Raw genomic sequence first — 25,111 nt, 5'->3', positions numbered from 1 at the left:
CTGCAAAAGCACAGAGAGGGCTGGGACTGCCTCAACTGCTCTGTCCTTCAGGAGTATTATCCTTACTAATGTTTTCTTCTCCATCCTCATTGGATTGTATTATATATGAAAAAATGAAAATATGCAAATTAAAAAGAAGTATGATCCTGCAAAGAACATTTAATGAAGAACTGTTTTTACATAACTGAGGACCTGGGGCCTGACCCCAGCAGGGGGGAAGGACAGAGAGACATCAAACTATGAATCCTTAATGTAAAACACAGTCTCTTCCCAGAATATATACTGATACCCGTATGCATCCCGATACCTGTATTTACAAGTTAATTTAGGGGGAAGGGTAGGCAGAGTACCAGGAATTCATATCTTAAATAGATTGATAAGGGGAAGGGTATTGTATGTAAATTGAGGCAGGCGTCGGGGTGGTCTGTAAACCCTTTAGTACCCAACCGATGGGGAACGGGATTTGGGGGGGATATAAGCTGGGGCTTTTTGCCCTATTATGTGTGCTTACCATTAGGTAGAACACCCGATCTTGCAAAATCGTTATTAAAATATGCTTTGCTGAGAGATCCTGCCTGAGTCTATTATATTTGCAAAATAATTGTTTCATACAATCCTATCCCCCAATGTGAGTCTTTCGCCTACCCTGGGTGTTGAAGAAGGTGCGAGGGCCCCATCACTCTGCGCTGAGATGGAAGAGGGGAACAGGGTCAGCGCTCCCCGCTCAACCTGCACCCTGCTCTCTCTGGAGGATTCTCTTTTCTCAAGATCCACCACAGCTCAAGCGCTCCCAGCCCCGGGCTCCCCGCACCCAGACCCCGCTCCTGCCGCTGGCACCGCCAGCTCCGCGCCGCCCTATCTGCCGCCACACCCGCCGCGCCTTATCGCACCCACGGGGCCCCTGACACACAGCAGGGCACATTATTCCCTCGCAGGGCTTTGAATGGAAACACCCGCACTGCCAGCTCCCCGGCTCAGGCTTTACTGACATTTTCCCGCCCGCCCTCAGACTCGGCTGCCCAGCTGTGCAGAGCAAGAGCTGCTTCTCCTCATCTTCTCCTCGTTTATACGTGCAGCGAGTTTTTTCGAGGTTTGTTCTCGGACCGCTTTACCGCCGAGCAGCTATTGCGAGGACCCACGCGCGCGAAGAGCCGAGTTCGGGTGACTTCCACCCGGGACATTGGCGCTTCCGAGCGCCGCCTCAGACCCGGCTCCGCGCAGAGGGGCGGCGGTGCGGGCTCTGGGGGCGGGGCAGGCCTCGGGGCCGTCGTGCCCCAGCACCGCCTCACGCAGTGGGTGCTCGCCGCCGTGACCCGCCACGGGAGCCCCGTCACGGGAGCCCCGTCCCTCACCCTGGCTGTCTCCCCGTAGGAGCTCCGGACCCTCACGCTCTCGCGTCCCCAACGAGACCCGCTGCTGCTGCTGCCGCTGCTCCCGCCGCCACAGCACGCCGCAGCACACCCCCCAACCGCGGCAGCACACGGCTCCTTCCGCGCCCGCGGACCGCTCGCGCGCCTCCTGCTCGCCCGCCCCTCCGCCAGCGCCGGCACTACGGGCAATGGCTTCGCGCCGCCTGACGCGCATGCCCGGCCGCGCCGCGCGTGCCCAGTGCGGGGGCAGGAGCCACATCTGATAGGGGGGAAAATCTGAACGGCGGCGGCTGCCGCCATATTGCGGAGCTGTCAGCGGCCGCCGCGCTTGGCGCCTCGTCCCCAGCGGCGCCGCGAGCAGCACGGGGCGGCCCCGCAGCGCCTCCTGCCCCGCTGCGAGCGGGGAGCTGCGCGGCGGGGGGAACACACCGCCCTGCCCTACGAGGCGCGGAGAGCGCCGCGCCCAGCACCCTGCCCAGGGGTCTCGTCGCCCCCCCTCCGCCCGACGCCGCGGAGCGCCCGCCCCGCTCGCGGGGGAGCGGAGCCCCAGGTGAGTTGGGAGCGCGGGGAGCGGCCGCGCTGGCCCGGCGGGGCGCTGGGGCGAGGCGGGCGCGGGCGGCCGGCAGCAGGGGCGGGTCTCTCTGCGCGACGCCCCGCGGAGCAGCGCGGGGGCGGCAGGCCGCGACCCTGGGGCCCGCTCCCCGCCGCGCTGGCGGCAGCCTGAGGCGGGAGCCCGCCCGCGGCCCTCGTGGACGGAGCGGGGGCACCAGTACGGCGAGGCGACTTGTTGCGGCGGCGACGCGGCGTTGCGACGCGCGGCTCGTGTCCGGGCGCACCGCCCTCCGCCGCGGACGGGGCCCGGGTCCGGCTCGGCGACCCCGCCGCCTCTGAGGGGGCAGCGGGCGGGAGGGCGCTTTGTTGGGGAAGCCCCGGAGCGCGGCCCGGCGTTCCCCTGCCGCGCTGCCCCCGCTGCATTATTCATGTCCCCGAGCGTCGCGGCTCTTGAGGTTACCGTAGACATGTGGCAGTCGGGTCGGCCAGCTGACTGTGTGGTATGGCAGAATAATAAGGAATTACTTCATAAACAAGTGCTGTGAAGCATCTGTTGCTGTCTATTGTTTTCAACAAATGCACATTTTTAGAGTCCTTAATACTGACCGACGTAATGGGCACAGCGGCCCTGAATGAGTCTTTGTGAATTGTTTTTTTGAATGGATTAATGTTTTGTACGAGTCGTGGGCATCTGTAGTTAACCGTGCTGCTAAAAGTCTAGCAGAGATAAGGGGTTTAGCTTCAACTTTGTGGAATTCGCATCCCTTTTGTCAGTTTTCTTAATTTAAACGTGAAAAAAAAAAAAAAAAGACTTTTTGGACCCCATGCCAACACAACTAATCATATCACTTGCAAGGTGCTATTAAGCTGTCTTTTTTCAGTCTATGTAACACCCTAGACAAGTATTTCATGTTCCACTTTCTGGTACAGGCTTTTAAAAAGATTCAGATTTTTTTTTAACTGAGTTGTGGGAGTTGCAGTTCTGAGTTTTAATTAATTCTGTCTTTGTGACTTGTTTGTGTTAGGCCACAGACATGTCCCTGCATCTTACTCAGTTTTGTTTTCATCAGAGATGCTTGTCATCCTGTTTATGTTCCGTTTTGAAGATGCATGTGGTTGCCGACCACTTCACATATTCAGAAGACCCTAGAAATAACATTGCTGCTGCCAGCTCTCATAAAGTGCTTTGGCACAATGCTGCTGGGCAGTGTGTCTTGTGAGGGAGGATGTGGAGATGCAGTAACATTATGGCTACTGTGATGAGGTAGTTTTGTGATTATTGAAGATAAGAGACAAGCAGTAACTGTTTATTGAATTATAAGACTTGCCTCTATTGATCTATTGGTTTAGCATAAGAGGGGCTGTGAGAAAAATAAACTGCAAGTCAGTGCAATGTTCCCAGATAAGCAGCCTCCTAGCAAATAGCGATTGCAAGGCAGTGGCATATTTCCAAGCTTTGTGCCAAAGTGACACAGCTCTTCCAGCAGGTTGGGGAGACTAGAGAGCAAAAGTACAACCAGCAGCTTTAGAAAACACACAGACAATGACATGGTGTGACATGTCAGGGAGCTGCCCAGGGAGTTTTCCTTGCATGCTGATTGAAAGAAATGATGTAAAAGTGTTTGTAGAGATGACAAAAAGAGTTCTGGTCTATTTCTGCCATTGCAGTAGGGAGCGTTGCAGGGCTTAATGATAATAGAGCTGCCAGAAAAAATTTGATTCACAGAAATTTAGGTAAAGCCATAAAGAGAGTGAGAATATGGATCCAGCTACAAGGTGCAAAATTAGGGGGGTAAAAAGCATAGAGGTTGGATTAGAATGCAGTTCCTGGTAAAGAAGGTTACTTTAGCCACTGCCAGGATAGGTATACAGGTGCTCCAACAGTCTTGCTCAGCTTTTTGAGAAGGGGTAGTTCTGTTGGCAGAGGTGAAGAGGGAAGTTTTTTAAGGTATTACTTGTTTTTGTTGGATGTGTTAAATACATCAAAGCTGTCCTGTCACTTTGTATTGCATTAGGAGTCTGTGGGAGTAGAGGAAAGGGAGGATTTTCAAGTCTGTAAATGTAAACAAAGCTTTATACAAACTTCTGAAGAAAGTCCTAATTGTTGAAAGATACTGAGCCATTAAAGTAGCATTCTATGTCTTGCCTACTCAGCGAGTTTACACTAGAGCGGAAGGGGCCTAGGTAAACTTTCTCCTTTCTACATTGAAGGGCTGCACTTGTGGGCTAACCTTACCACTAGGCTAATTCTTAGCTGTGCTTTGCATTTAAGAACTCTTTTTGCTCTCTGCTTTAGACATTTATTAATCACTGCGTGAAACAAAAAGTTCAAGTCATGTAGTATAAGGAAAAATAAATATTGGCCTAAAAAGAGGGTTCATAATATTTACGACATTTCGATTTAAGAACGCTAGCTAGGGTATATGGAGACTAGATGCAAGTGGCCAGTTCACATTCATAAGTTTCCTTTGTTTTATGGAACTAGTTCAAAGAGACTCAACAGCATTATTCAGAAAATATAATGTCTGGTTTTGAAATGGAATATATCCAGAATTTTGGTTGTTTCTTAATTCTTTGCTAACTGTATTTTTAGATAAAGGTTTATTTCACCCTGAAACAGCAGAGTACCTGCATCGGTCCCACATCATGATTTCCATTTTTGCTTGTCTGTCAAATGTACATGGGGGAAGATTTGCCATCCTGTTGTCGTATTTTAAAATCTTAGAGCTATTTCAAATAGTGCAGTTGTGGGTACTTGGAACCTAGATTTTAAGTAAAGTCACTAAACTCAATAAATATAAACTTTATGTAAATTGTATAGCGTATCTATAGCATGCCAGTTTATTAACTGGTAAAACTGCAAGTATTGCATGAATATTCTTTAGCTGGTCTCTGTTGCTTTTTTGTTTACCTACTGTGTTAGCACCTGCCAGGTTTTCATTTGTAGTTTTGAAGTTCTCAGGAACACCAGTTTGGAAGAAACACTTTGCTCTTCAAAATATATTTAACTATAAATACATTTAATGTATAACATATCTGAAGTATTTCAGGGAAGGGAGGATTGGGGCAAATAGTGGTTTTAAGAAGGTAAAGGTACAGCAGTACTGAAAAAAAAATGGTATGCAATGCTCTGCATGTGATATCTAGCACTGGTCAAATCTCAATTATTACCTGTTAGTTATAGAATTCAGATTTTTTTGTGTGTGTATGTGTGAGATAGGAGGCTTGTTTTGGTTACATCTCAGACAATTGTGTAGACAGTCACTGTGTCTGAAAAAGTTGTATGCAGAAGTAAAGTCTGTAGCTAAGGAGCTTCTTTATTGGACTGCAGCAAGCGTGTCATTAGGGAGCTGTTACTGTAAAAGATGATTGCCCTGCAGGCATTCACAGGCTGCTTTGGAGTAGAGAGGCGTTTCTGCAGAAAGCCGAGACCAGTTAGTCAGGTACTGTAGCCTGTAAGTTGCCTATTGCTGCCTCCCCGAAGATCTAAAACTTTTCATTATCACAAAAAATGGAATGGTATAAGACTTTGAAAAGAAAAAAGTATATTAATTTTAAATAAGTTCCTGTAAATAAATTACTTATGTTTCGGTGGCTAAAGCTCTGTGGTCCCTGCCACCTGTATGTAAGAAAACATATGATGAATCTCTTGGTAGAGCTTAGGAGCTGGTGCAGAAGAGAATGCTTCCCAGAGATGGTCCTGAGCTGTCAGATAGGGATAGGGATCTCGCTTTTGAGGGCGAGTTCTCTGCCAACCAGGCATCCTGCTCAAGCCTCTGCCTCCTATCTCATCCTCACCTGACCTCAGACCCATGGCTGTGTGTATGAATGTTTCTTTTGAAAACAGCTGCTGCATAAATTATTTGACAGAATTTTGGCATCAAGCATTTTATGCACCATCATTTTCTGAAGAAAGCTTTCTTTGTCATCTTTCAACAATTGCTTTATTTGTTGGCTTCTGTGGCAAAACTGGAAACATGGATGGTACTGATTTAAAAATTCTATCTGCCTTGCGTTGAAATTAATTGGAATCACAGTTTTTCATTTCAAGAGAATTCTTGAAGTTCTTGATGATTTCTGTTTGTTTTGTGATATGGAGCCTGCTGATACTTCAGTGGTATTGTCCAGATTATTGCACATGTTGTGAAGGTCTTGAGGGCTGGAGCATTGTAGTTATAGGAACTGTGCAAAATCACAACCCTGATAATCCTGACTTGGAAGAGGTACCTTTGGAATAGAAATGCCAAAGTGATGAGCCTTTATATCTAGTTGGTCTCAAGCTGGTTTCAGAATGCAGGAAGCGATAGGGATATCATCCCCAGTCCCATTTGACTTTTTTTTTTTTTCCCCCTCTTATTTGCAGTACCATTTGGCATTGATGTTGAAATAAAAGTATAAATAATTGTTTTGAAGATAAAAACTTAGTAAAACTTATATAGTTTATACACTAAGTATAAGTTTATTGGAAAGGCATAAGTTGCAAAAGTGAACTCCCACTCCAGTAATAACAGTGGAGATGCACAATATTTTGCCTGGCAGTGATTTTTTTGTTTCTTTTGGCCAAATATTTTCCGTATTTGTTTTTAATATTATGTAGTGCAAGTAACTGGGAAAGATAAGGTATTATTTTTCTATTTGGTACTTATTAATTTCAATTTATGTACAGTTGTAAGATCTGTGAACTTCTTTATTTTTATATACATACAATAGTTGCAGTGCTTTTGTGTGAATATGTGGGTTTGAAATTGCGAAACATTTTGTGCGTGAAAGCAAATAGACAGAGGCTGTTAATGGTCCATGAATTTAAGTTGTCGACCTTATCAGTTGATTTTTATTGTGTTTTTTTTTTTTTTTTTTCCTTGTGTGGCACAAGATCTTTCCAATTTGAAATAGAAACGAGTTCAGTGTAGTTAACTCTAAATTTTGAATTATTTCTTTATTTATTTTTAGGAAATGAGAATGTTGGTGTTCTGTGGGGTTTTTTTGTGGTGTGGGTTTGTTTGTTTTTTCCCCTCACTAGTGAAAGATATTACAGCAAACACTTCAGCAAAAAATACCTGGGCTATTATTTGTTTTGCATGGATTTTTTTTTTTCTGTTCCTTGTGTACCCTGGTAGTTTCAGACCCATGAGATCTGTGGGGCTGACAGTGACACTTCATTTTTATTGAGTTTTGCACAAGAGGATTCTTTTGTGTTATTGCATGTGAACAATAACTGTTAATTCTGTAAACTCATTTAAATGACATGTGTACTAATTGTGATTTGATTACATAGAATTATCCTATAAAGCTTTGTAGTCATGTTTCTGATTTTTAGAATTACCTTAAGATTTTAAAATACGTTTTTAAATAAACAATTCAGGGTTGGCTAATAGCAGTTTAAAGAATTGTTTAGGCAAAACCCAAAGCAAAAAGTTGGAACTTATGGAAGAATTTGCAATGATAAAATGCATGGGAGTGTGGCTTTCATTTAAGAAAGTGATAGACATGGTCTCCCTTAGGAAGGCCTCAGACAGTAATCAGTTGATAAGACGGATCTCGGCCTTGTGCCATACGTTCTCATTTGTCTTCTGGAGACTAGACTTAAATAATACCAGTCCTCTTACCATACCCCCTCTTTTCAATGCTAATATGACAACAGGCACATAAAAATAATTGTGCTACTTTCTGTTCCATCTAGTACTGTTGAATTGGCACGCTTATAAAATGGTGGACGAGAATCTAATTTAACTTCTGCATCGTTAATTAACAGAGTTTATCTCTAGGGCTTCAATCTGCCTTCAATCTGCAAGCAATGAGCCTCTACTGTCAAGAAGGTGAATATAGGGATTACTAGAGTTCAGAATCCTGTTTACTGTTAGCAGATACTAGAGCCAAGCTTGTTTTTCTGTTTAGTACTCTTGAATCTTTCTGAGGAGTACATTAGGGAAACAGGGGAGAAGAGGGGACAATCTCTTCTGTGACCTGGAAGTGTGCTATTGAATTTTATCAAAAAACGGTGCTGTAAGAACCCAAAAAACCTTTTTAATCCCCGAAATATTTTTCAGTTAAAAAAGGTGGGGAAGGAAATTGCAGAAGAGCGTATTCATATTTTTCAGTAATATATTGAACAATATCTTAGAATACATCTTATTTATACTGTCAAATACTTTATAATATCTTCCATAATTAAAACATCTACTGGAATGTAATTGTCTTTGTGCTAGACGAATGTAGTATTTTACCTTTGTAGTGGTGCTACCTTAATTATGTCATAATAAGTGTAACTTAAAGTTATTATTTTATTTTTTTTCAGGCTGATTTTTCTTTAAAGAAAGTTTGTTCCGTATCTATATTATATCATTAGATCTCTTTCTGTAATCTTTAGTCTTAATATTAATTTTTCTTAACCAGCCAACAACATTGATACTTCTCAAATCCTGTTTTCATTCTTTGTCTCTCTTTTTTTCCAGTCACTCTTTTCAAACATATTTCTACTGATTAGAAATAGAGAGAAAAATGAAATGCTGGCGCACCTTAGATTGCTGGGAAAATGTTTCTCATATTTACTGTATCTTTTTATTGCCAAGAAGCAATAAAAAATAGTGTCTTTTGTAGATATGTGTAACACTTTGTAAACATTTTTCTTTATGAATGAGAAATCATTTATACAAAAGTTTGGTTTTGCTAAATGAATTGTGCAAAACATTTAGGTTTTCTGTTTAGTTTTTTTTTTAAGCACTTCTGAAATCTTATTTATCTGATGCAGTCATGGAGTTATAATACTGGAATCTCAGATTATTCCAAGTTGTGTGTCACTTTAATTTTTCTTAGTAATTCCAGTTAATATTATATTTGAAGGCAATGCCATCTTTGGTACACTTTGCAGACCAGCAGCAGGTCTGATTCATGGAAATCATTACTTTAAAACTGCGAGAAGGTGACTAGCTGCTTATTCTTTCTGAGTTAGAATGAATTGAAAAGGAGGCAGGGTGCTATCTATCAATTACATTGCAAGCATGTTTTTTCTGAGGCATAAAAACGTTTTTGGAACAGAGCACCATAGTGAATACTTTTGTTACCACATAGATGTAACTTATAGCCTTTCTGCTTAAAGAAATTTTTAAAAAGCTCTGTTATTTTAAGCAGAGCAGATTTTCTTTCTTTTTTTTTGTTTTGTTTTACTGTGGTGGTGTACTTGATTTCTGTTCGTTGGGAAAAATGGTATAATTCCTTCACCAAGATAAACAGATGCTTTTATTGACATGAAATACAGTTTTGATGCTTTAAAATTCTGTTAGATTTTTTCTTTGTTTTCATAATATTTCTAGTTTTACTAGAGTTGACAGATTAAATTGCAGCTTCAGAGTTCCTTGTACAGATTTTACTTCCTCATAAATAACGTTAAAGGTTTTAATACTAGAGGATACCTAATATAAAAGGTTTTAAAAATACTTTGTGGTACTTGGGGAACTGTTGTCTCTTTGTTCTGACATTAGTGGATTAATATTGTACAAAAAGTAGTAACCTCCTTTCTACTTAGCCAGTACCAGAATTTACAGGTCTTTTACTTGCTACGTACTGAAAAGTGTATTTTGTACATGTAAAGCTCTGTTTACCTGCTTTGGAATTTGTACTATTTGCTGTGATGTACGTGAACTCCATTATGATTAATTTAAAATCAACTCTTTCAATTTTGTTTTTGACAGAAGGGGACAAAGAATTTGTAGAAGACTTGAGTGGATAAAAGATTGAAGGAAAAAAGAAAAATGCCGAAACCAGTGAGTAGCTGTTTTCTTACTCATCTAAAATCTAACAGGGTTTTCACATTTTAGAGTGGTTATCTTATAACAGCTCTAGTTGTTTTGACTCTGCCCTTTCTAGATGTCACAAGATCTGATAATGTAGGATTGGAGTTGAGGTAGTTTCATACCGGTATGTGAAAAAAGATCAGGAAAGCTCAGTGCTGTAAGTTGCCTGGAGGACACTTGGAGGTGGGGGCAGTACTTGCAAACCACTATGAATGTACAGCCCATTTGGCTGGCAGGAGGAAAGACTTTTCAGGAATTGACTTTGAGATGAGATGACATACCATGGTTACTGGAGGCATAATTCGAGCCTCACTCAAGGTCTGTGAGAATCAGTTAAAGGATTTGCTGTAGGATTTTCTAGGGAAGACAGAACCTGTGTAAAGTGTCTGTGGGAACAACAGCACTAAGTTAGGTGGTAGTTCTGCCATGGTAGAGGGTATAACCTGGAACTTAAGTGTAGAAGGGAGGAAATAAGCAATGTTTGTCAGTTCCTGTGCATCTTACTTTGTCCAAAATAAGGGTTCATCCACCTTTTATCTAGAGGGGCAAAAAAAAATCTCCAACTTCTGTTTCAGTAATAGTTCTAGAATTCTTTAAGGAGATGATTACTCAGGAGCTTGGTTCTTTTGCTGTTGATGTCATACTAGTTGCTTAGGTTTTCATCTGCCACGTGTTAAATTACTTTTGGTTGTCTCTTCATGTCTCCACTATCCAGTGAGTAAAGCATTCAGAAAGGGAACTGAGTTGTCAAGGGAGATTATTTCAGTGTAACTCAATTGGTTTACCTAGTAGCCTTCAGGCTTTGTTTACTGGTGTTTCATTGAGGTAGTACGTGAGGAGCAGGGCAGATCTACTACTAAGAATAAATATGTCTGTATACATATATGTACATATATACATATCTCTACGTAGACATAGAAAAGGTTTTGCTGAAATTAGCAGTGTAAATAATCTGTATTGCATGCTAGTATTTGACACTGGTCCAGCTTATGAGTAGTGTGAGCTCAGGGCTTGTCCAACGGCTAGAAGTTCTGTTCTGAGCTTTGCTGTTGGTCAGCCGACCAACTGGCCATACTGTATTGTTTCTGTAATTTCTTCTCTCTTCCCCGTGGATTGGGAATAATATCTTGGCACTTCTGAAAGGTGGAAAAAGTTATTCCTATCTTGCCCCCTTCTTACAGAAAGCTGCACTATTAAGGGTGGAAAAATTAGTTATCAGCATACCATTTTATGACCCTTTTGAATCCTGGCTGTGATAATTGAGTAGTGCCCTTGATAGAGCTGCTCAGTTGGAAAACTTCGTTTTAAGAATAAGGCAAAAAGTCAGTGTGAGCCCATATGGTTCCTGAGGCCCCCAACTCTGTGCATCTGCAGACCAATGGAGCCACAGAAGTGATGACAAGAAAAAAAAGGCAGTCTGAATGAGGGTACTTATTTTTAAATTCTGAGATTGGAACCATGAAATTTAAGCAGGCAGGGTTCCTTCTATTTTAAGGACCTGAGAAAATCATAGGAAATATGGTTTTAGGGTTCTTCACAAGGAAAGCAGTATCCTTAGAAATGAGATTGCAGAGGTGTTGGAAGAGCTCGTGATCCACCCTAGGAATGAAAATTAGCTACAGAATCTTAGGAAAGAAGCAGGACTCATGCCGAAGATGAGATTTATATATAATATATTTTTTTTATATATATATTTTTTTTTATTATTTTTTTTTACTTTTATGAGGCAAAAGTTCTTATGTCTCCTGACAATGTAGGCACATGTGAGATCTTAGAAGGAAGCCAAGTGAAAGGAGCCATTATGAAATGAAATTAAAACTATTAGATTTCTTGAAAAATGTCATATGGATTTCTTCCTGTAAACTACAGGTTGCTGTAATTCTAATTGGTAATTGCTGAATAAAGAAGTAGCGCACATACCAAAGTAATTTTACATAGAAAAGTATAAAAGTCAAACCTCAGATTTTGCTCTGGTTGCTTCTTAAATGAAGGCTTTGGAGCTTCTCCTCCCTCCCCTTTTGATTTTTTTCCATCTCTCTTCTTTAGAGTCTGTAAAAGCCTAGTCATTGGTTCTGTTTAATGAATCCAACATTGTTTTTTGAAGAGCCTTGCTGTTCTGCTAGGGTTTGACAGTACTAGACTGTAGAAGGTATCTTGCTCTAGAAATTGACTGTGCCTCTTACCAGTTGCCTTTAAAGACACAATAACCAAATGCACTTCTAGTCTGGAAACTATTTGTGCTTCAACTCTTTGTTCTTTATTCTTGACAACTGTTGCAGTAAGACTGTCAGTATTCTGTAGTTTTATTATTGGAGGTCTTTTAACCTGAAAACTAATGAAATAATCATGGATAAGACTGTGTAGAGCTAAGAAAACCCAGTTAACATAACTGGTGAGAATTTTGACACTTTTGTTTTGTAGCTCTCGTCTCTGTATTACTGTGATTTATTTAGGTGTTTATGTATATATATGTATTTTTTTTTCCCCAGATATATATGTAATTTTTTTCCCAGGTTCTGCTGTAATGATCTAGTTGATAGTTTTCAGAAAATCTCGTCATCTTGTAAAAATGTTGAACCTGTGCAGCACAACTATAAATTCTCTCCACGTTTTTGGAACGAATTTTTTTAATGCATAAGTAAACACCAGGATTTGGATTTGATCCATATGGGTCCCTTCCAACTTGAGATATTCTGTGAAATTTAATGAATAATTAAGCTATAGATCGGTTTAAGTGAAATCAGTAAACACTAAATCACAGAAGGAACAGTGGAACATATTTTGCCTTCACTTCTTTGCTTTCATGGTGGAATGATATGTAGTATTCCGGACACATTCAAGTAGATGAAGACCAGTAAAGGGTCTTGACATAGCTGTATTTTAAAGCAAAAATATTTCGTTTTTTTTTTCTGGAAGTCTCAGGCTGAAACAAAGTTCATGCCACTGTGAATGATCTTATACATGGTACTAAAAGGTCATTGTTCTTACATGTTTGGGATTTTATCTCTTAAAGGCTACTGGCTTAAATAGCTTGAGTGAGAAGGCTGTTTTGAAAGGGCAAAAGTGACTTTAATACATTGTCCTGAGATATTGAGGTAACGTGTCTGAAAAATATACACTAGTAAAACATTTTCTTGTTTGATTACTCTAGTAGAAAAGTCTGTTCCTCCACTTTGGTTGTATTTGCAGTAAAGTGGCTTTCCATTATTTCAAGCAGTTCACTGAACATCTCCCCTAATTTTAAAACAAAATAGTTTTGAAATATATTCTGATATATTCTCAGTTCTGCCTAGCAGTGCAAAATCAAGTTTCATTTAGCTTTTCTTGCTATCCATCTAAAAAAATATTGATGACTCCTTTGTTTAATGAGGTCTTTGCTGCTGTAATCAAAATTTGAGCTGTTAATAAGGCTGTTTTCAGTGTGCTTAGTTTTCTGCTTGATGAAGAATAAAATATTTGTTGAATCTTATTTTCAATGCTTTCTTCCTAAAAGAACAGACACAGAATGTTTCTCAGCTGTCTGCTGTTCTCCCAGATCTTCACCAAAAATAGAAACATAGAAACTAAAATTAGACATCATTAGTTACATAACTGTTAATCATTTCATAGGCCAAGAAGATTAGGTTTAATTAACTGAAATATTAGTTGCACTTGTAGGTAGTAAGAGGAGTTAAAATTATCAGCTGTTTTTTGCTGGTAGTTTGCAGCATTTTGGTACAGGACTGCAAGGCGTGAAGGAGAAAGCATTACACTGGGTAATAACAGGTAGATGTCGAAGTTACTAAGATTAAAAAACAATCCTTATTTTAGACTTCTTCAACATTATACAATATTGTGTCTTCAGTAAGAGTAGATATCAGATTGTAGAATAATACAGATTTTTAAAATCTGAATTAATATTTACTAGATCAAGTTAATTTCTTTAAAATTGTTGAACTGCAATAGTGTATAATTTTATTTTTACTAGATTGTTGTTTTACAGGAAAATCTGAGATGTGTAGTGCAGTATTTGAATTATGGTTTGAATATATAATTTATGTCTGTGGCATAGATACAAAACTGACAGCAGTTTGGAGGATTGCTTTGTTTTGATTTGTCTATTAGTAATATCTGTTTGCTGTTATTCTGCAGGCTTCTGTTCCTAATGCTGTTTAATCCTTACTGTTTTACCTATCTTCTTTGTTAATTTTTCTGTTTCATCTCTTCCTCTGTCTGCTTTGAGGTCCATGTGGAGAGCATGCTGTGTATATCTGCACACTGAGCAAAGCAGTGGGACCAATATAATGCTGCTCATTAGTACAAATAATTTAATTTGCAAACTAGATATAGTAATTGGCTGAACTAGTGCAAAGAAACTCTGAGAAGCAGCTTTTTGTTATGTTCAGGTTTTTTTAATAAATAAGAGGTGGACTGATTTCTTCTGTGGCTTTTACATGTGACTAATTCATGTTTTGTTTATTAAAACAAAGCAAAACTACTAGAAACCTTTTTCATGTGACTTTAAATGTCTTTCTTACTAAGTACCAGTATCTACTCAGTTTTGGGCTTCCTGATAAAAGCTGAAGTGCCACGACTAGTCTCTGTGAATGATGACAGAAGTACAGTAATAGGAAGTATTAGACTACTAAGCTAACGGTTTTTGTGCACATTCTATGGAGTGTATCAATGTTTGAGGACAGGTCCACAGATTAATGTGGTGACTGTGTAATATCCCTTTGGATTGTGGAGGACTGAAGTTAGATACTACAAGGAAGTGTAGAAATATTTTTTTCAGGTCCTCAAAGCAGTGAAAGAATGCAACAAATATACAATTCCCATGTGAAATGCATTCTTTTAATACATGCATATGGATATTTATCATTCCAGGTATGTTCATTGACTTTACTGTTTGGGATAAATTCTTGCATAGATAAATTTAGATGTGTTGTTTTTTTTTTTATTCATACTATTTTGTGAACTGCATCAGATATCTTTATGGTCCATTAGCAACATTTGTTATCAAAACATCATTTGCTCCCTTCCGTAAGAATATGTATGTCATATCAATATGTATGTATGTGTTCTTCCCTTTCTCTTGTCTGTGTTTAATCATTCTGAAACAATCTGGTAAAATACAGATAAACCCAGACTGCTAATTCTAATGCCAAGGTAAACCGTGCAAGTGTGTAAAGCTTTATTATTTGAGAAAATGTTATTACAAGTAGATTTTAAAATATGTATATGTACCTAGATATTGTGACAAAGCTGTTTTGTCAGAAATAAGGAAAACCGATACTTTTCATAGCATTTTTTTCTGGATATTGGGTGATCTTTATATGGTGACAGGTTTCTCTCCTGGACCAGCTGCTTATACTGCTTAGTATTGGCAAATATGCCAAGCCAAATAGTCACTTTAAAAACTGTGGGGTAGGTGTTGGTATTCTAAACTGAGATTTTGTGCTCTAAAATAGGGTTTTATGATAGCATTTTCCTACGTGTCCAGCAGACTTTTCTATGCTGTGCTGAACTTCACTGTGTTCTTTATATCCTCTTACAGCAGCTTTGTTTATAAAATGCATGTTTAAAAGTAGCTATCTGCAGAAAAATTAGTGCTAAGCATTTTCTTCTTCTTAGAATTTTTCTAGAAATTAAAATAACTCATTAACCTGCCCTTTTATCTTTTCTATTATGGTCTTCTAAATACAGCCTGTGCTTGTCTAGATGCTTAGCTTGTGTAATTTAATGTCTAATTCTGTAAAGGTAGCATCTTCAGAATTAAGTTTTGCCAAAAGAGGCAAACCCTGAAGGTGTTCACATTTTGCCTATGGGTTGTGTTTTGTGGTGTTTGTTGGTTTTTTTTTTCTTTGTTTGGTTGTTTGCTTTTTTTTTGTTTGTTTGCTTTGTGGTGGTGGTGGTGTTGTTTTTAAATGCCACCTTCTTCACAGCACAGAAGGTACTACTGCTTGTCCTAGCTTTACTAGATGAATATCTGAAGTGGGAGCTAAGAAACTGTCTTAAATCCTCTACATTAAAAGCGTGTATAGCTCCATGGGTTGGGTGTTGGAAGCATCGGAGTTTTTTGTGTGGTGGTGGGTTTTTGTGTGTGGGTGATGGTTTTTGTGGGGTTTGTTTGTTTTTTGTGAGGTTTGTTTGCTTTGTTGTTGTTTTTGTTGGGTTTTTTTTCTGTTTACATCACAGTGGCCTAGCTGATTTCTGGTGTGGGATGTAAGAGGGCTTGTCTAGGAGTGCTCTATTGCTGGGTATCAATTCTGTCTGTCATTGCAGAGCTGCTGTTCGGGTCTGACATTGCCTGATCTGGTGAGGCAGAGGGGAGGATCTTGCCACATGGACCTTGCCAGAGGATTCACAAAGTCCACGTTACCCAGTTACTAAGCCCACAATAGTATTTTTAAGTATTTCTCAGACGTGACCACCGTGATATTTTAGTATTTAGTATTTGCATAGAGATCTCTGTCAGCAATAAGTGACATAAATTGTGGCACCAAAAATAAAGTTTGCTTACAGCCACTTTTCAAACCTTAAAAAGAAAAAAAGTTGTTTGTTCAGGTGTACTATGAATTCCAGAACCATCTAGAGAGTTTCTTTATTAGTTTACCAGAGTAGGATCATTTGAAGGCATCTAGTCTGACTTCGGTCAAAATTACACATGAATACACCAAGTGAAACTTGTTGCAGCTCTTACCCTGATCCTGTGCACAGTAGAACAGGATTTGCCTCACCACTGAGCAGCTGAAGTAATTGTCTAAATCATATCTAGTGCTTTGTCATAATTTCTGGAGTTTGAGGGAAGGCATGTAATCCTGGTGGGAGCAAGACTGAAAAGTGGGCATTAAATGGGTGTTGTGGTATGATCAGTGGCAGCCTTCCAACACGTGCTGCAGGAAACCTTCGGGTGTTTCTTTGTCACCATTGCAAGAGCTCTTTCCTGTTTCCGCATTCATGTGGTAAAGTCAGTTCACAGCAATCACGTTCAGATTAGTGCCTGTCTTCGTAATTTGTGGTTCAGATAATTTCCCCCTGTCACCAATGGCACGGAAGGAGCATTGCTTCAAAGTAGCTGGATACCCAACAGCAGATTACGTGAGTGACAGTCCATTGCTGAATTTACTGGGCTGCCTTTCTCTGCCTGTTTTTTTCCTACTTCCCTGCCTTATTTATCATGTGGAAACTTCCTCCATAACTCTTCTTAGTGTAGCTGGTTAGCTCTATTTTAGAGGCAATGCAACTGACACCAAAGGTTTGATTTTTATTGAGGGTGTGCTGTGTGGTCGAGGTTTGGATTGGTCTCAGGTTTTGCCAAAAGTATTTTTCTTGTTTTCCCTGCCTAGAAATAACTTAAGCTGTGAAATAATTTTATAAGGTTGTATGCCAAAAATCTAAGTAAATTTAAATGTCTTTAGAAGGAATGATCAAGAGTAGTGTTGCTTTCATAGATGTCTTCTTAAATGACTCATATCGTAAAAGGTAACATTTTAATATTGTCATCATTTAATGTGCAACTTTCTTTGTAGAACTGGCAGTGTAAGTATTAATTAGCAGTAGGGGGATCTGTTAAACAGAAGTTCAAAGAAAGAATTGCTGAAGACTTAAGCAGTTACTGCAATGTATATAAGTGATGAGGTACTCGTAATGTCTATTTGTATCTGTCACAGATGCAGCAGATGTATACTCTTACAGCACTCTGCTTTTATTTGAGGCAGTAACATCGAGAAGCAAACAATCTACAGGCTCTGAGTTTGCCTCTATTACATCTCTTTACGGTTTCAGTATTTTAGTTCTTGTGACGGATATAGCCTTTCAGGTAGTAATTCTTGCATTTGTAGAAGATGACATTTGTTACAAGGATATTTACGTGAGAAGTTCCTGGTGCAGCTCTGAAGAAGTCTGCTGCAGCTAGTTGAACTTGCTGTGCTTTGCAGATCTTCCGTGATGCTTCTTGTTTTGGCAATGGCGCCGTTACATAACAGAGTGCTTTGGCATTTAATAAAGTTACATTTTAGCTGTATCCCTTGTAACTTGCTTGCTTGTAGCTGCCTTAAAGCAGGCTTCACTTTTAAAATCGAAAAAACTGTTTTTAAGAACTTCTTGTAATTAAGCGGCAACCCCCCACACTTAAACGAGTTTGACGAGCAGTGAGTTAGACCTACCATTTAAAATGGGTCCTCGTGTTAGAGAACGAGCAGGGTTTTTTCCCCCTCTCAAAACGGGCAGTGAGAGAACCTACAGAAAACACCTCTTTTCCCTCCTCCTGACACACACCCTCTAATTTATCTATTTTTTCAATAAAAGCTTACTGTCTTTTACTCCAAAGCCTTCAACTCTTGTTCTTTATCAGTGTTTGCAGACCCACAAAAAAGTTTACTAACCCCCTGCTATCGTCCTTGTTTGCAGGTCTATAACCTAGAGGTCCTCAGACTCCCGCTACTCTTGTATTGTGTATCCAGCTCATGACCAAAGTTGTTTGCCTTGGTACTAAAGAAAGGAGTGAACAAGCTTAATCTGTTGCATGGGGTCTAACTTCTATCCATTTTTTTTTTTTTTTTTTGCGCCTTAGATCTCCTTTCTGTGTTCTGTCTTGAGACTTTTCCAGACTCTCACTTCTCAAAGTATCCCACCTGGTGGCGAAATTGGGGAAATAGTTAATGGAAAAGGTTTACACAGGCATAGATCAAGTACTGCAAGAACCTGTAATACAAGTTCCAGTTTATTCCTGTTCCCTATTTTATAGTAGAGAGAGAAAAATTAGAATATATCTGTGTGCCTTGAATTTGTTTCTGGATTTTGCATTTATAGCAAAGTAGATTTGATGCTTAACACATATTCCTGTTCACTGAAGATAAATACAATGTGATACCCTGGCAGTAGGAATGGAAGAGCGTTTTAACAGTGAGAAGACAGTACAGTGCATTTAGTACTTTTTTTCTGTTTCATGGAAATTCATGCTTTTGTGTGTACTAGTTGGAGAGAAATTGGAACAGGCTGTTGTACTTCCAAGTAAGGTAGGTATCCTGATACCTCCTGGAATATTTGACTGCTTGTTTTAGAACCATTGAAAACAGTGACTGTCAGGAGTCATCTGGAAAATGGTCCTCTATTTCAGGACAATGAAGAAGTTCCTTAAGGAGCAGTGGTTTTTCAGTCTTATAGTAAATGAATTGAATTTATTAAGGGGGGCTAACTTCTATAGTTCTCTTTCCACTGATGAAAAATCTGCCGTTAGTTTGTCCTGAGGTCTATAAGCTCTAGTCCTATATACTTGAAGACTGCTGAACCTCTTAATTTTAGAAATTGCGGGGCAGGAGGCTGCTTGTATTTTTATATTGCCAAGTGTAAGTACCTTAGAATGATAATGTGTATGACTAGGAACTTATGCACATAGTTGAGAAGCCCACTGAAAGATAGTGCCCAGTAGCTGAATGTCACAGTGTTCTTTGAGGGTTCAGTAGTCATATTAGCTATCCCATTAAGTTGATTTTGAACTTTGTTCACAGCTTTGACCTTCAAACTTAGTGTTAAATATTATCCTGAACATGCTTTTTTACTAAATAAAAATGAGATGTTTTGCCGATTCAAATTTTCCATTTTCATATGTGCTATGTTCTGTGTGTATACAAGACCGTTAAAATTGTTGAATTTACTTGCCATATATTGTTTCTTGCAGGTTAATTGCAGTATATAGAAGCATTACACTGTTACAGTATGATTTAACTATTTCTTTATTTTCTGTAGATCAATGTCAGAGTAACCACAATGGATGCAGAGTTGGAATTTGCCATCCAGCCCAATACAACAGGCAAGCAGCTCTTTGATCAGGTAACTTATGTGTCTCTGTGTATATATTATATGTGTACAAACACATACAACTATTGTGTGTGTTAAGGCATAGTTTGAGAAAGCGGAAGTATAGGTTGTTTTTCCTTACATTATCTAAGGTATGCTCTCAGCTAGTCTGAACTTCCTCATTATTTCTCATGGAATATATTAAATTCAAAGACAACTTTGTGGAAACAGGTTAACAGTGAGACTTCAATTGAATCATACATGTAGAACCACTTTGAAACTAATGGTGTGTTTTGTTTAGTTACATTATATTTGCAACTGCAGTGTGATTGTTAGAGTTATGTGTATGAGAAATTGATACAGCCTTCACTATTTAATATTTTTTTCCCCAAGAATGGAAGCTGTAAGGTACTTTTCCACTTCCTGAATGTTAGAAAAGTAATGTTGTCCTATGATCTGGTTTGAAATTTAAGTTAAAACAACAACAACAAAAAAAACACCATCAAAAAACCCCACAAACAAAGAAAACCATAACCAAACAACAAAAACCCCCACCTAGGTAGAATAGTGAAAATAATGGCTTTAATGTGTGTGTGGATTGCTAACCTGATCAGAATACACATTCTCAGTTGATAGTATCTCTGTTGCAGACCAGTCAAATGGGCTAAATGAGTTCTTAAAAAGGGTGATTCTCACATTCGTTTCATGTGGTCTTAGCCCTTAGAATCTTGAAACAATTTCTTGAGGTAGGTTGTGGAGTGTTCTAGAAAATGTTAAGAATAGAATCTTGTCAATGTGTTGTTTCATTTTTCCTTCTAGAAAATATAAAGAATAGAATCTTGTCAATGTGTTGTTTCATTTTGCCTTGAGAAACCAATAAATGTGTTCTATTATTTAGATCCAAGATGTATGCATTTAGTTAATGCAGAAATATTCAAAATTACTCTTCAAAACCAGTTTTAACTATATTAACAGTTGTCTGTTAGAACTGTTGTTTCTGTCCACTCTACTATGGATGTTTAAAGTATATAATGATGGGTATTAAAATAGAGAAACGAAAACATTGGAAGAGTGCTTTAAGAACTCCTAAGCTTTTATTTGACCTTTAAGAGTCAATTAAATGTCTTAGTATATAAGTTGAAAGGAGGAGAATTTTTCTTGTTTTGTAACACTGAGCTTTTTCTTCTGAAGAAAAGCAGTTTTCATTTGCGTTTTTTGTTTGAAATGATTGACTTAACCCTTCTAACAACCCCTCCTTTCTGTAAGATCAATAGCAGTATATCTTTAGCCTCTACATAGGAAGAGACATCATGACTCTTACAGAGACTTCTTGAAGAAAGCCGTTGTCCTGTTTTTGTCTAACCAAGACCACCATCAGGTAGAAAGTCTGGTATTCTGTGGCACAGAAGCCTCAAGCTGTTACTTGTCTTTGCCAGCCTGTGCTATCTTCTGCCATGCAGTGTTGGGTGGGGTGACTTTCTGCTGTGTAACGTTTTGTGCCCAGGTAATCAGGTTCATCCAAATTGGGGCATTCACAAACAGGGAACAAAGATACAGCTCCGAATTCTTTTTCATGCTCTCTTCAACTTTGTTCCTCAGTTCACTGTGCAGCTTTTGGCATCTCATCAGCTCTTATAATCAACTTCTTGAAGTTTAAATTGAAAAATGTTTAGGTCAGGCAAAATCAACCAACATAGTTGTGTTTGAGGAGAGAAGCATTTTCAACCTGATCTTAAGTTCATATGAGTTCCACAGAGTAACATCAAGAGCTGAGCTGTACAGCAAAACCAGCATGAACTATTCAGGCAAAAACTGTGCTGTTTCTCTATAGAAAAAGAATTGAATAGCACTGTTATTGAGAGGATTGGTCTTCAAGGTTTGTGCAGAAATGGACATGACAATAGACTTGTTGGTTATTGCTTACAGAAAAATAACCTCTCCATGAATGTAGCTGTTGTTTAATGCTCTTCTACTTTTTTTGTGTGAACTTTGTTTTGTTTTGTGTTTTTTTTTTTTTTTTCTTTTGTTAATCATTGATTCTCTTAAGCTTTTAATTGGTGTTTTCTGGAGTTACTGATTTGTTTCCTGTTCCATGCATGTTTTCATCATCTTAATCTGCTAGCAGACAATAATTCAGAATTTGACATCTTTGGCTTTATCTTTTCAGTTGTGAAACCCATTATAGTTCCTATGTATTGCACGAACACTTTTTTAAATTACTCTTATTTCAGAGGTGTCTTAACATATCTATTTTTAATCCTTCTGTCTGTCCTGTCACTTGTCAGAATGGACAAGAGCGGATGTGTCTTCCTTTAGTCAACCAGTTTAGCATCTATAACTTTCTGAGGAGAGGAAGAACCTACACACTGGTGATGTTGCTGGGGCTTGTTTTTTTTGGTTTTCAATAAGGTGTTAGCACTGAGCATCAGTACATCTGGTTTACTGTAGTTGTCATTCAGAAACAATGGGAGGGTTGTCTCCTTTATTTCAAGTTACACTCCACTGCCCTTTCCAAATATCTTGGAAGCCTCCCTGATGATCTTTCAGAAACTGACTCAATGAAATTCTTGCTAGGTTGTCTTTATGTGTATGTTTGCCTGAAGCCACTTAATGAATATTTGAGCCAGATTCAGACTCCTAAGTTTCTCATTCTGTACTTATTTTTCATATCATGCTACTGCTTATATTGTCTCGGTACAAAGTTTCAGAATTTTTTTTCTTTCTGAGAGGCAGTGATAGACCATATTCTTTCCTTATTTGTGGAGTCTGAAGTAAAACAGGCTAATGGATAAGCTGTTCTTAGTATTGATTTGCAAATGTGTAGCTGCATTGCAGTAGACAAGTTGTCTGTATTTAAATAATGTGCAAGGTGCAACTCAGTTGAAGGGCTCTGGTTAGCAGGTGAGAGCAACATGTTTTGACGTGAGCATAAGCACCTGTCTCCCTGTGCCTTTGGGCAGAGCTGTTGAGCATCTGCAGTTCTTCTTGACTTTTTTTTCAGCTCAGAGAAATGATCGGGTACAAAGGCTCAACTTGGACTGCTGCAAAGTAAAAAGCATTCTCAGAGTCATTTGATGAAGCCAAAAGTAGTTTGATGAGCATCATATAGGAGGTCTGTGCCAAAAGAAGCGCAAGTCTGACATCTCTGTGTTGGGACATCAAATTTAATGTTACTGAGGACCATACTAGTAACATAAACTTGTTCTTAACATTCTTTATGTTCTAAATTGAATGATGTAGGAATTCTAGAGAAAATAACTGTGTTCACTAAAGGAATCAGATTGGATCCATGAACATTGTCCATTCTGTACTTTGGAGCCTGAAGGTGAAAGGGCAAAGGAGAAAAGGAGGTGCACTTGAACGATTGTTAAGTAATAATGGAAGTATGCAAGGCAACAGAACTAAGTTTTCACAGCTGTCCTGTGACATTTTCTAATTGTCAAAATCTTAATTTTTCAACCCGATAGCACTACTTCAAAATGGAAGTGGATCTGTGTGTAAAATTGTTTGCTTCACATGCTTCCGTAAAGCAGCCTTCAGTAAACTAACGTGCCACCATGGTCCAACCTAAGAACATATGTCAATACTGCCATACTGGATCATTTGGAGCCAGACTTGTTAATTGTTTATTGAATCCGCATTTACTTTACTGTGCAAAAAAATTATAAAATAGTTCCACAGTTTCATTGTACTCTGTGTAGTATAAGAGCTTACTTTTGTTTGCTTTGAACCTACTATCTAATGACTTCTGTTGATTATCTTAATTCTTAGACTATGAGAACTAATGAATAATCATTCCATTTTCCTTCTACATGCCATACAAATTTTATAGACCTATATAATATTTTTCTTTTTCTCATTTCTCTGTCAGTAGCCTTGGTTCTTGTCTTACCTATACAGAAAATGTTCAGTATCACTGATAATTATTTTCAACATTTCCAGTGCTACACCATCCTTTTTTTGGGTTGATATGACCAGTCCATTCGTAGTATGAGAGATTTGGGAATACCGTAGAGGTGTATAGTAATATAATAGCTTTGTTGCCTTTTCCTTTTGACAATAATTTTGTTCACATAATTAAAATTGTTGTCTTTTACGTACAGTATTTTGTTTTTATTAAACATCGTCTATTGTTGAAGTTCATCTTCTTTTTTACTGTTCATTCATAGATCTTTGTGGAAGACTTTCTACAGCAGATTGTGTAACATCAGTTTCATCCCTTTTTTCAGATCACATATGAAGTCCTGGGGGACTTCTCTAGTCATTACGCTACGAGTCTGTTGTGAAAAGAGTGTGTGTTTTTCTTTCTTTTAAAGTTGTATATCCATAAAAAGGCCTTCCTTCTATTCAAGGGCAATTTTGTATCTAGTAGCTTTTGGTGATGGACCTGATCAGAAATCTTACAGAAAATCCATGTGTAGTCTACCAGCTAGATCATCCTTATCTATTCTATCATTAACTTTTAGAAAATCTCAAAAATGTTTGTAGGAGGGTGATTCATTCTCATTACATCATACTTGTCCGCAAGTATTATTCTTTATTGTAGTTTTACCAGTTGTCTTCTGTTGAAGTGGACTGACCTGTCTCTAGGTCTGCAAAGTACTTCCTAGACCTGCTTTCAAAGATTGGGGTCCTGTTTGCTCCCTTGTGTTCCTCAGGTGCTGAGTTTGATATATGCAGGAAACTGCACAAGCCAGTTGGTAGCCTGACAACACGGTGTTTGAGTTTATTTAGAACTGAGGTGAATGCTTCTCTGAACCTGATGTTTTACTACTATTTTAATTTATTTTTGCTGTTGTTCTCGTAGAACTTGATTACATTTCAGTTTGAGATGGTTTCTGTAGCTTAATTGCCTTTAAAAAAATCCTGTTGTAGTGATTGCTGATTATTATGGAACCTTTATTCTTTAGGTGGTGAAAACTGTTGGTCTTCGTGAAGTCTGGTTTTTTGGGCTACAGTATGTGGACAGCAAAGGCTACTCAACCTGGCTGAAGCTAAACAAAAAGGTAATAAGTCTCTAACATTTAGCTAAGTGTACAGTTTGAAAAATACTTTTATAAGGCTTGCTGCTTTAATGTTGTAGGTGAGATATAGCTGGCTTCAAATTTAGTTGAAAAGTTGTTTTTCATTTGCTTTAAATGACAAAATGCTGTGTTCAGTTAGTTATAAATGAATATGCAAAGCTACATCAACATCTAATTTGAAGAGCAGATACTATCTCCTGTATTTCCAGTACCGTGGTGATGCATGCATTAGTAAAACTTAAATTCATATGATTGTCTTGTTTTCATGTAGTGAAATATAATGAAAGTTTTAGAGTTGGTGGTGTATGTGTGTGTGAAGTATTTGAGTTTCAGGGATTTGCATGTATACAGCTATAGATTTTTAAACAAGGCATCAATAATAGACTCCTAAACTTCTGTTTAGGTATCTAATAGGTGGATTGTAGGATAATTTTTTTGTTTTTCCCCAACAGCACTGAATACCTTGTATCTCACAACTGTTTGGAAACAGGCCATTTTACTTTAAATTGTATTTATGAATTTAAATGGTCACTTTATTTTAATATTGGCTCTCAGGTTATTAATGGCACTGGTCAGAATGAGGAGATTTTTTGGA

At 38.8% G+C, this 25,111-nt stretch overlaps 1 protein-coding gene across 3 annotated transcripts in view; it reads left to right on the top strand.

The window, feature by feature from the left end:
* Positions 1-893: 893 nt before the first annotated feature.
* Positions 894-25,111, top strand: part of RDX (radixin) — a 48,829-nt gene continuing 24,611 nt past the window's right edge. Inside the window, exons 1-4 of one of the 3 annotated variants that reach the window (XM_065049142.1) lie at positions 894-1,090; positions 9,611-9,682; positions 19,442-19,525; positions 24,403-24,498. In XM_065049142.1, coding sequence (XP_064905214.1) covers positions 9,671-9,682; positions 19,442-19,525; positions 24,403-24,498 — 192 coding nt within the window. In that variant the 5' untranslated portion in view covers positions 894-1,090; positions 9,611-9,670. Of the gene's footprint in view, positions 1,091-1,612; positions 1,921-9,610; positions 9,683-18,636; positions 18,712-19,441; positions 19,526-24,402; positions 24,499-25,111 lie in introns of those variants that run through there. The other 2 variants (XM_065049135.1, XM_065049125.1) reach the window with 2 other exon arrangements.

The sequence above is a fragment of the Columba livia genome, chromosome 1 (assembly GCF_036013475.1).
Source record: "Columba livia isolate bColLiv1 breed racing homer chromosome 1, bColLiv1.pat.W.v2, whole genome shotgun sequence".
Lineage (NCBI taxonomy): Eukaryota > Metazoa > Chordata > Aves > Columbiformes > Columbidae > Columba > Columba livia.
The sequence above is the reverse complement of the archived record's forward strand: the minus strand, read 5'-3'. Positions and strand labels throughout refer to the sequence as shown.